This window comes from Nestor notabilis, unplaced genomic scaffold (genome assembly GCF_000696875.1).
Source record: "Nestor notabilis isolate BGI_N333 unplaced genomic scaffold, ASM69687v1 scaffold11028, whole genome shotgun sequence".
Lineage (NCBI taxonomy): Eukaryota > Metazoa > Chordata > Aves > Psittaciformes > Psittacidae > Nestor > Nestor notabilis.
The window spans coordinates 54,930-66,867 of record NW_009941546.1 but is presented as its reverse complement, the minus strand read 5'-3'; the positions used below and the strand labels follow the sequence as shown (position 1 = coordinate 66,867).

Genomic DNA, 11,938 nt, shown 5'->3' with positions numbered 1-11,938 from the left:
GTTCACTGCTGATTTGTCCTGGGGTAGATTGATTCCTTACTCCATGTGAAGCTTAAGGCACTGTGAGATAACAAGGCCCACTAATGGCACTAGAGCACTGCCCAAGGCCAGAGCCAGTATTTCTGAGAAAAATGAATCGACCTCCACGTAAGCCAGTTGTGTGTCCAGGGCAATTGGCAGAAGCATTGAAGTTCAAAAACAGAATACTTAAATTCTTCAGTATGTGTGAAAGAAGAAAATGTATACTTATAACTTAGTTTATAAGTTTATGGAATTATCTATATCTGACCCTATGTTCCATTAATTTAAATAAAGAAAAAAAAACCCTCTACCATACTGAAGAGAACTTTTTAGAATATTGGTTCTGATTTGTATTTCAAACTTACGCATTCAGTACTGGTTATGTGTTTTCAAGGCTGCTGACTTGGCGACCGGTCACTGCGGACTTTGGCTCTGTATCTCCCTCTGATGCAAAGGAAAAACTGGTAAGCTGCTGAAATAAAAAGTATTTCTAGAGTTTGGTACAAAAGTGGTGTGCTCCAGAGCAAGTGAAAAGTAGACTTGGTTTAAACCCATTTCTAAATTTTGATTTACTTGAAAAAGTGTTTTCCAGACAAAATTCTCTTAAAAAAAAAGCTTTTTAATGCTCAATTGAGAAAGAGAAGTATGTATTTGTTTGCAGCAAGGTTGACCTGCAGAAGTTGGCTGTTGGTCATTATCTGTGTATGGTTTAGGTAATGTCCTGTGGCTGGTAGGTCTCTCTAATACCGTATTTAGGGTTTAAGTTGTTTTCTGGTTTGGGACATCGTTTTTGTTTCATTTTGCTCAGTATTCTTTTTTATGTGTTGGCATAAAGAGAAAATGCTGGAGGTGGAAAGTGCCAATTAGACTGACTTTTTTCTTTCAAGTTTTCTCTGGTAATAAGAATTTAAACGTGAGTGTTTAGAACAGCGGGTATGTACAACCATCAGATTTCTTAGCACTGACTAAATAAACCTATGTAAAATTCAGATGTGCCTACAAGTGACAGCCCTGTAGCTACTTCTCTGCTCATGAGAAGTAGTTTAGCTTTCGGACATTGTCACTAGATTGCTGTGTGAAGTTCTTTATAGATTAATGAAGCGTTTGATAAAAATTGTTCAAGGATATGGTCCCAAGTGAGTTCTACTAAGAGAGACTGACTCCCTCCATTTATCTTCATGGAGTGCTAACATCATTTACTTTCAACAGAGCGTAAATAGCCAGTGATAGCCAGTTCTCATTATACAGATATTTTACATCTGTGACTGAATGTGTTTGTTACACCCTGAATCATTTGTAGTAGTTTGATGTAAAAAGTTTTATCTTGGCTACATTTTATGTCAAATATAACAGCATGCAAAAATGGCAAATACATTCAATGTCTTAATCATGAATAAATGGAAAGATCTTTCTTCTTTGAAATAGTTTAACATGAATGTTTTCAAAAAGTTCTTGTCTTCAGTGTAAAAAGACACTTTACTACTACAAAATTAACAGAACTTGGATAATAAATAGTGTTAAAAGAGATACATTTTGGATGCTTTCTTTTGGTAGGATAGAATTATTGCAGGCTTTAGATATTTCCATCTGATTTTTCTTCAGGTAGTTCAAATCTAATGAAGTGTTCTACTCTGTATTATTGAAAGTGTATTTATACTTAATAGAGGTGAAAACCTTCATTATTCACTGGCAAGAGAGGCTGGTACATTCTTCATAGGAACTGCACGTGTAGATTTAAACCTTTCTAATAGCACAATGCAGGAATTAATGTGTAGTCTCCAGTGGCACTGAAGGAACAAATGCCAATAGAAATGCTGGGTTGTTGAAAGGGGCAGCAATTGATACATACAACTGCTTTGCAGTTAATGATAACATATTCTGTCCTTAAATATATTAATGACATTTCCCTATTTCAGTGACTGCTTTCTGAAATCCAAACAGTAGGTATTACCACTGATCTTAATACTTCACATTCAACTGCTCAAGAAGGAAGATATTTATTAAAAAAATAAAACAAAAACTCAACAATTCATTGTCCAAAGTCATTGCATTCTAGCTCAGAAAATAACATATTACAACATGGAGAATAAGAATACATTGAAGAAGTCTGCTGAAGCAGCTCTCCGGCAAAAGCATTTTAAATTAAAGCATTTTCTTAATACACACACGAGAATTCTCCTCCTTCATCGTTTTACTGTGGTAAATTCCCATAGCACCTACAAACATGTTAGGAGCTTGTAATTCAGAACATTAAAGGGAGTAAAGGCCAGGTAGAGATTGAAGTTTGATGATACCTCATATTATTTGTACTTGTCATTTAAGAGCTGCATGTTCATATTTTCATCTGTTATAAAAGGAATACAAATACTCACAGAAACTATTAAAGATTTTTGTTGTAGATCGAGGTGGATACTGTATTTCCCAGTATCAGAACCTTGCAGCAAACCTCATGCACTTAATCTGTGTTGAAACAGCAAATGTCTTAACCTGTAAAGAGCACAACACTGTTGAGAATTAGATTGCAGGAGTTTTCTGTAAGTTAATTTTTAATTATTTTTGGTTTGGTTTGTTTTTTGCAGGATACCATCTCACAGAAGTCAGTAGATATTCATGATTCTATTCAGCCTAGATCTTCAGATGGAAGGCCATATCAACCCAGCACAGGGTCCACAGCAGGTGAAGAAATGAGTAAAACCAGGCCAACAGCAAGTGCGTGTTTTGTAGTGATTTGGCATTTTATATCTGTTAAATAGTATTTAGCAGAGGTTTATTTAGCAAAGGTTTAATATCTTTAATTATAGCTCCAGCTGTAACTTGAAAAACAGTACCTGAAGAAAAATTACATTGGTTAAATTTGTCTTCATGTAGCATGATAGAATTCTGTTGGACTCTTGTGGGTTCCCGTTTTTGACATGTGCCTTAAAAACCTAGAGTTCAGCTGCTGACGCACAGGCTTTTAGCCCAAAGCAGTATATAGTTTTTTCTTAAGAGCAGAGTTCTTTCTGTGCAGAGTGCAACAGCAGCAATGGACGGGGTGGGGGGGAAGTTTATTTAGACTGATTTGAACAGAGTATATCAAATCCCTAAGATATTTGGGCAAAGTTAATGTGTTGGTGCTTAAAATGCTCATGTCTGGTCGTATTACAGTACTTGCCACAAGTACAAACAAGTATCAATTATATCAGTTCTGTCCTCAGCCTCCTCTGCCTGTGGACAGTCTTAGCTTCGGGTTCTTGCCACTGCACTGGAGCTAAAAAGGTCACCAATTCTGGTGATTTTTAGGTAACACTGAATATTTGTCCAATATATGGTGGGCAGCTTTAAGGTTAGGAAGTAGTTCTCAAGAACTTGCCAATTGTTAACAGTGGTTGTCAGTCCTGGTTTTCTAAGAGTAATTTAGATGGGTGGATTCCAGGTTTGGTTTATGAATGTGCTTTAAGTTAAGCTGTTCTTCAACTTACCCCCAGAATAACTCAAAAAAGAAGCAAGTATTGTAGTTCTTCAGTTAATGAGCAATTTTCTTTCCTTTAAAGAATTTCCAGAACAGAAGTTATTTGCTGCTCTTTTAATCAAATGTGTTGTACAACTGGAACTCATTCAGACTATCGACAACATAGTGTTCTTCCCAGCAACTAGCAAAAAGGAGGATGCGGAGAATCTAGCAGCAGCACAAGTAAGTAGAACTGATAGGTGTTTTTCTTTTTGATAGGTTTTTCTCTAGAGGATGAAGTTTCATAAATTCCCATAACATATCTAATTGACAATTTTCAGAAATGCTGGAGAATTTCCAGCAGACTGTTGAGATCTTTTACATCTTGCATTAAATTGCATTTGCTGTGCTGGGGCAGCACACTGTGGAGATTAAAATGTGTATGTTCTAAGGGATTTCTATAACTGGGATGTAGATACAACTTCCAAATACAGTTTTAAGTTTAAATAGAAGTACAGATGGAAACAGGGTAGGATTAGAGTTATCACAGGAATTTGCTGAAGTCAGTTGCGAATTTTTACTTGAAATCCTTTTTTTTTTTCATAGAGAGATGCAGTAGACTTTGATGTCCATGTGGATACACAAGATCAAGGGATGTATCGTTTTCTAACGTCACAGCAGCTTTTCAAACTCCTCGATTGTCTGCTGGAATCTCACAGATTTGCTAAAGCCTTTAACTCCAACAATGAACAGAGAACTGCTCTCTGGAAGGCAGGTGAGTCAGTCACCTTGGAGACTTGTTTTGTGAGAATGTTTTACTGTGCTTTGAGTTGACCCAAAAATAGGTCAAAAGTACTTTGATGCTGAAGGTGAAATTGAGTATCAGGTTTTAACTTTATAACCCTAAAATCCCTAAGGGGAAACCACCTCATCTGTGCAGGTGCAAAAACCCTTTGGATTTCCTAAAATTTAAGGATTCACTGGGTTACAGCTGCCAAGCTGATCTCTGATTGTAGGTGTGAGCTCCATACTTGGAAGCTACCACAACAAAACCCTAAAACTATTAAGGGGGGTTGCTTTACCTACTAGTGTTGTGTAAGTGTCATTTTCTGAAATAGCTGGAAAATGGACTCTCCGTAGCACTGTGTCTCATCTGTTCCTTGCACCAGTTAGCTATGTTAATATTTGAATCCAAAACCAGCAATAAACCAGTATACACTAGATAGATAGATATATGATTGCGACAAACTGGTCCATTGTTCTGGTGGTTAGAGTTTGCTTTTATCATACACCCAAATTTCGAATGTATTCGGAAGCTTATACCATATACAGTTGTGTATGTGCCATATACAATTCTGGTACATATCTGTAGGTTAATTTTTAGCAGTACTCCATTGTACTAAACATAATGAGAAAAGAATTCCATAAGATGATTCTTCTGTCTATGTGCAGAAGATGCTTAGAAGGTGAAGTGGAGGACTGTAACACAAAATGTCAGATGAAACAGGAATCTAAACAAATGCTTGGAATTTTTCTAGGTTTTAAAGGCAAATCAAAGCCTAATCTTCTGAAACAGGAGACTAGCAGTCTTGCGTGTGGGCTGCGCATTCTGTTCCGTATGTACATGGATGAAAGCCGTACCAGTGCATGGGAGGAAGTCCAGCAAAGGCTACTCAAGTAAGGTCCACATAGCTGAACCTGTTGATGTTACTTCTGATGTTAAGGAATGTTTACTTAAAAGGATAGACCTCCTCTGTTTGCAGTAAACTTTCTAGAGCTAACACAGTAAGGTGGTGGACACAGCCAATACTAAGAGTTTCTATCTTGTGTGGAGGGTGCTGTGCCTCCAGCTACTAATGCTGCCTCAGCTTTTTGTTCTCATTACGTTTTGAGGAGAAAACAAGGGTTTTGTCACCTTCTGTTTTTGTAGCATGTGGGTGGGTGAGAGATAGGTATAGCTCCTCTTCAAAAAGAAAAGCAGCTATCACCTAAACCCTGCTTTTTCCTTTCACTGTCCTCAGATGGTTTAGGGAACTGATGCTGTTTGTTCTTGTCTGCAGCAGTGAGCACTGGATTGGAGCACTGGGCTTGAGGAGCCTGTGGGCATACAGAAGCTTTTGGCTTTTTGGTTATTACTAATGCTAATACTGAGGTTCACCTGAATGTTCTTAGTTTACAAAGCTGTTCAAGCAAGTGTTGGAATAACAGAGGGCTTAAAACATGGCAGTAACACAGTGAAAGTACCTTCAGGTTTACAGACCAGGGAGCAGAGCTGAAATCTGCCTGGTTACATCAGCATTAGATTCATTTTTAAAGTCTACGTATCATTTTGTCACATGCATTTCAGTACCTTAAATACAGACAGGAACAGCACGATCATGGTTTGTTAGCATATTGAAGTCCTGGGACTTTGCTTTTGAGTTGAACAAAATCATTGCTTTCTGTTACTACTCAGGCTTACAGTAGCTTTCGTAAAATGATGCTGTTCTACACTGGTATAGTTGCAAAGCCCTCTCTGCAGTAGAGCTCAAAATAAGATGCTAGATACTAGGTTTTGTGTCTTTTCTCTCCAGTGTCTGCAGTGAGGCTCTCAGTTACTTCCTCACTCTTACTTCAGAAAGTCATCGAGAAGCCTGGACTAATCTATTACTCTTATTTTTGACTAAAGTCCTGAAGATAAGTGATGAAAGGGTAAGTAACTGTTTGGAATGGTATTTAAGACAACATTTGCAGGTAAGAAGGAGTTTGAGGCCAGTTCTTCACACACAGTTACTCACTGGACTGTAAAAGCTCCTGCTGCTCTGTAGACACTCTTCATTGAGGAAACATAACATTGAAATGCATGCACTTGACATACTGAGAGTAATGGAGAGTGAGGGTGCAGGGAGTGATAAAATAAAACGTGTCTGAGAAAATTTAAAAGATGTTAAAATCCTTTAGAAGTGTGCGTGAAGTTGCTTTTACCCCTTTCCTGCTGAGGAAGACGATTAGTGGCTGATACTTTATTCAAAGAAGTAACTCCTCTTTCCGCTTCCAGTGCTACATGTACATCACCTTGACCTTCTCCAAAGCAATTCTGCTGTAAATGAATCCATATCTGGATCTCCCTCTATTTCTAACAAAACTTGGCTGAAATACGAAGTGAAAAAGCTCACCTGTAACAAAAACCTGATAATAGAAAAACTTTCTCTTAAAAAAATAAGCATTAGTAAGGAGCTGTGTGTAGCCAGTGAGCAGTTGTCGGAGTACCTCACTGCTGTCTTAGCCTTATTCTAGCAGTGCTGGCTGCAGTTACAAAGTGTTCCCGCTTGTCCATTTGGGGGTTTCTCACCTTGACTTGGGAGAGCATTTAAAACCCCTCACTGGCAGTGCGCTCTCAGAGGTGTATTGACACATAGTAGAAAAATCTGTTCTGTTTGTTTTCTCCTCAGTTCAAGGCTCATGCCTCATTCTACTACCCTCTGCTGTGTGAAATTATGCAGTTTGACCTTATTCCTGAACTTCGAGCAGTTCTACGGAGGTTTTTCCTGCGGATCGGTGTGGTTTTCCAAATATCCCAACCACCAGAACAGGAGTCTGGACTAAGCAAGCAGTAGCAGATAGTGACTGAGTATTGCTCTGTTGAAAAGTTTCTATTCCTCAGCTAAATAAAAGGACCTGGTAGCTGAGCCATTCTGTCTGGATATCCATAAAAATGATTTCTTTGTCTGGCAACATGTATCCAAGGGTTAACGGTACAGATGCTTACAACTGTCATTAAGGCTTGCAACACTCCAGTCCCTTTATTTCCTGACGGATTATCTCTATGGGTTTCTCTTACCTGGCTCATGCTGAGCACAGAGCCAGTTTTTAGCACAGTCCTCCTGTCAGCATGGGCTGCAGTATCCTTTACTGTCCTAGACAGCAGTATAGCAACAGATGTTTATGGCAGGTGTGAAAGTAAAATGTACCCAAAGAACTATATATGTAAAGGTTTGAGCTTCTGCAAGAAGTACAACTCAGGAGAGCTGTATTTTGAAGGATAAAATGTTTATAGTGAAAAGCAAATGGAGATTATTGTTCATGGTAAAAGATATTTAGCAACTATGTCTGATATTCTTATTCTGAGATTTTTGCACACTCAGGCTGTCTGAGACATTGGGAATCATCCTTCTGTGAAAAATGTACAGAGATGCAGGTCTGTAATATAAACTCTTTAACACTATACAGTTCTTCCGGGACTATTTTATTTCTGTATTCTTGATTTGCTGAAAACCCATAACACTTCATTGTTTACCAAATGCACTAGAAGTTTGGGTTTATTTTTTTGGGTTGTGATTTTTTTTCTTTTCTTTCTTTCTTTTTTCTTCCTTCTTTTTTGGTTTCATTGTAGCCCAGAAGTTGGTGTTGCTGACTTTTGTCAAGAACAGAGGTAGAAATATCACGACTGACATAACTACCTGTAATATACATGTTTTAGGGCTTTTAACTATAATGAGCCATTGAAATGATGATCCTTCAAGGACTGGAACTTGAATCACTGCAAACAAGTCTAGGTTGTGTCTGCTGTCAGATGTTTTTTGTTTGATGTAGATTTCACTCTTATGTACAGAATTTAATGTTGAATATATTCAAGTAACAAATCTGGCATGGTTTGGGGATGGTTAAATTTATTGGAAATGTATTCATACTGTGAATTGTGCTCTGATGGTTGAAAGACAAGATTGTCAAGCATTCTGTATTACAATGGATGTAGAAATTTTTTTCAGATGGACAAAATGTATATGGTACAGATATGTAAAGTTTTCTATGTAAAAAAAATTCTGTACAACTTTCTGTACAATATCTGGTTCTCATCTGGCATATTCTAATCAGGTTATAGGTCAATAAAGTTTTTGAACTCTTTCATCAGTGCAATCAAAACCAGTCTAACCCACAGCTACTTGTCCTAAAGTTTCCTTTGCCTCTCGTGCTCTCGTTCCAGAGGAACAAATCCCGGCGCTCCAGGTGCAGGCAGGTTGATGCTTGTGAAAAGGAACAGAGGTGCTTGCAGGTGAACTAGTCACATGAACCCTGCAGCGCTGCACAGATGATAGAAACTCAAACACTACATTTTGCTTTCTGGGAATTAACATATTAATAGGAAGCAGATTATTACGTTTTGTCTGTCTGCTGCCTGGGAGTACAGCAGCCAGCTGGAGCACCTCTGCTAAGAACACAGGCCCAGAGAATTGGGCTTGTTCAGCTTGGAGAAGAGAAAGCTCAGGGGAGACCTTAGAGCAGCTTCCAGTGCCTAAAGGGGGCTTGCAGAAAATCTGGAGAGGGACTTTTTACAAGGGCCTGTGTTGGAATGGCTTTAAGCTGACAGCAGAGAGATGCAGGTGAGGTATTTGGAAGAAATTCTTTGCTATGAGGGTGGCGAGACAGGAACAGGTTGTCCAGAGAAGTTGCGGATGCTGTGTCCCTTGGAAGTGTTCTAGTTCTAGTGCACTAGGTAATCTTTAAGGTCCCTTCCACCCCAAACTATTCTGTGATAAAACCTGGGACTAGCAAAGGAGAAAAGTGTGACAACCCAGAAGTGGACAAGGGAGTCTGACCTGACAGAGGAATTTGTCTCCCTGTAGTTGTTCACAGCCGGCTCCAAAAGTAAGCAGTTCAGTGCAGTGGAGGGAATTAAATAGTGTGATCTGTGAATAGTGTGTTAATTGGGGTGCAGCAAAACCAAATTGCATTTATCAAAGTCAGGGGTGAATTGAGGTTATTTTCATTAACTGCAGTTGTACAGCCTTTCTTCTTGAGCTGTGTTTTGTTTTCAGTTGGTTGTGTAATACTTAAAGCTTAAACCAGTGTATTAGGTCAGAGCTAAGGTCTGTCTGTCTGGTCTGTTTGACAGTGATAGGTAATAATGCCTGGAGTACCTGTAATTGTCCCATCCCTCTTGATGTCAGACTCTCCTACACCAGTGGCAGCTGGTGTTCGTTAGTGGTACCATCATCAAGGCATTCCTCGTGCTGTGTGTACTGCTGTAACAGCTGGTTATGTACCCTTTACCCACATCTGCCCAATTCCTTTTTAACTGTTTGTGTCCAAGATTCAGCAGCACTGAGTACAATAGATTGCCTAAACCATCTGGTAGGTTGGGTTGTGGTTCGTAGGGTTGTTTTTTTTAAGCCTTACTGCTTTGTTGTTGTGTGCTCCTATGCAGTAAGGACTTATTTTACAGCATGACCTTCTCATGCCTTCATTTATTGCTTGTGTGGACAAGGCCTAATAGCTGTTCAGCCTTGGATCATCCCAAACTGAACTCCTGACAGATCATGACTCCCTCCTGCATCTTTCTTTAGCTGTACTGTGGGTATCACGTTCAACTTGCACCTACACACTGTTGTCAGAAAAGCAGGGTCAGAGGCAGGAAATGAGTTCTACCTCAGTCAGCTCAGCTCTGAGCCCAGGACTGCAGAGTGCAGCTGCTTTATTTTGCAGCTGAGACTCTCATGATAAAAATAAATAGAACCATGTAGGGAGCAGGGCAGAAAGGCCGTGCTGGCACCTGAGCTTTGGATATACACAGAGAAAGCTGAAGGGACAACTGGGAAAGATGTGAAGGAGCAAGAGTATCCTGGGTATCGGCCTCAATGGCAAAGGGTGGACAGCTGTAATGAAAAGTTAAATCACAGGGTTAGATGTGGTAGATACTGAGGTTAAACTAGGTTCAGTGGTTTCATGTCACTGCAGCAGTGAAAGAAGCAAATCAAAGCGGGCCTGTGCAGGTCCTAGGCTTGGATGGGATGCAGTTCAATGAGGCTGGCTTCTTAGGCTAATGCTGGTTTAATGCTTCTGTCAGAGGGTAAAGCTTCAAAGTTCAGGGAATAAAGAAAAAACTAGACCACTAGATGAGGAAGAGGAGAAAACAAGTCCTGTATCTAGCCCAGTGTTAGTGCAGTGAACATATCACAAAGTTCAACACGAAGCAACTGAAGAGGGTCATCGGGCATCAAAACCAAGGGGAGGGCTGGGAAGTGACAAATCAGAGAAGTGTGAAATACATGAGGTGGGCTTCATCAGGAGAGGCTCTGGGAGGGTGGTAACCACACAAAATCTTTTCACCTTAGCTGCTTAAAATTATTTAGGGATTCCTGCCTCTGGGAAATTCAGAATGAAGCCAACATGAGGCCTATGTTACATGATCTAGCCTAGGCCCTGGACTGCACCACAATCCCTCTGTTATTTACTGGCCCTTTCTGTCATACCCCAACTGGCAAGCCAAAAACTGATGGTAAGACCGAGCGTGATGTGGCACTTTCTGTCCGAGAAGGAACACGCTAAACCCACGACGAAGCAAAGCACACCACCATGTTGCAGTGGTACAGTGCTCCCAGCCTGCTGTCACCACACAACAGCCGTCACCCTCAAGCAGGCAGATAGAAGCCTGAAGGCAGCATTTTAGGAAAAATAAGCAATTTTTTTCAAAAAATGTTTGGTTTCAACATTTGTTTTCCCTGTTGGTCACGTTCTGGCTTCTAACCCAGAGGAAAGTCACAGCCTTACAACTTGGTCTTTCAGTTCACTGAACTCCTAGAATTTTGCTTCCAGTTACACATCCTTCTTGCTAGAGCTCCGTGCTTTTATTCAGTGAGTTTTCCATGTATATTTTTGCTGCTTCTTTGAAGGCAGCCTTAACGTTCTAGTTTGTTCATGAGTAAATGTAAGCAAATAATAAGAAAACTGAAATCTGTTTTCACACTTTTAGTAACAAAATAATTTATTAACTCTTAAATCAGAACCATGAATTAAATATATGCATTTCCAACACGTAACAGGTTAGGGAACATGAGATACATTGCTAATAGCCCATGAAACTGCTGAGCTTTCATGCAGGACAGCACTCCCCACTGTACAAAAAGCAAGTGTCTTTCCCCGAGTTACTTACTCTTTTGGTAAAAGCTTAAAATGCACCTCAGCTGCTGGGTTACTCTATTTCCAAACTGGTTTAGAGTTTGACTATAAACAAAGCTAAAAATTGACTTAGATTTAATATCAAATTCACACACACAGAGTTTCCTGTGGTAAGCCCAGCTCTGAGGCTGAAACTCATATAAAAAGTGCAAAACCACCAAACTTCCTCCACACGTAATGCAATACAAAACATCCCTGCCCTCCCTCTCCACTGCGCTGCAGCTGCTGTTACCTTATTATTGCTATTTTCAATCCTACCTACAGCTCCACGCTGCATCCCTGGAGGAGGACACACACAGAGTTTCCTGTGGTAAGCCCAGCTCTGAGGCTGAAACTCATATAAAAAGTGCAAAACCACCAAACTTCCTCCACACGTAATGCAATACAAAACATCCCTGCCCTCCCTCTCCACTGCGCTGCAGCTGCTGTTACCTTATTATTGCTATTTTCAATCCTACCTACAGCTCCACGCTGCATCCCTGGAGGAGGGCTCGGCAGCCCGGGAAGCGCAGCAGTGCGGTGCAGCGTGGCGCGGCGGGGGGCTGGCTCAGC

The 11,938-nt window shown here is 40.0% G+C and overlaps 2 protein-coding genes across 2 annotated transcripts in view; one reads left to right on the top strand and one right to left on the bottom strand.

Moving 5' to 3' along the window:
• The window catches only part of ARFGEF1 (ADP-ribosylation factor guanine nucleotide-exchange factor 1 (brefeldin A-inhibited)), a gene marked incomplete at its 5' end in the record, with an annotated part of 33,159 nt that extends 28,027 nt beyond the window's left edge, over positions 1-5,132 (top strand). The window contains 5 exons of the mRNA XM_010020959.1: positions 416-485; positions 2,601-2,730; positions 3,555-3,694; positions 4,058-4,226; positions 4,990-5,132. Coding sequence (XP_010019261.1) covers positions 416-485; positions 2,601-2,730; positions 3,555-3,694; positions 4,058-4,226; positions 4,990-5,132 — 652 coding nt within the window. The remainder of the gene's footprint in view (positions 1-415; positions 486-2,600; positions 2,731-3,554; positions 3,695-4,057; positions 4,227-4,989) is intronic.
• A 1,088-nt stretch (positions 5,133-6,220) lies between these two features.
• CSPP1 (centrosome and spindle pole associated protein 1) overlaps positions 6,221-11,938 on the bottom strand; it is a 56,379-nt gene continuing 50,661 nt past the window's right edge. The window contains exon 30 of the mRNA XM_010020958.1: positions 6,221-6,263. Coding sequence (XP_010019260.1) covers positions 6,221-6,263 — 43 coding nt within the window. The remainder of the gene's footprint in view (positions 6,264-11,938) is intronic.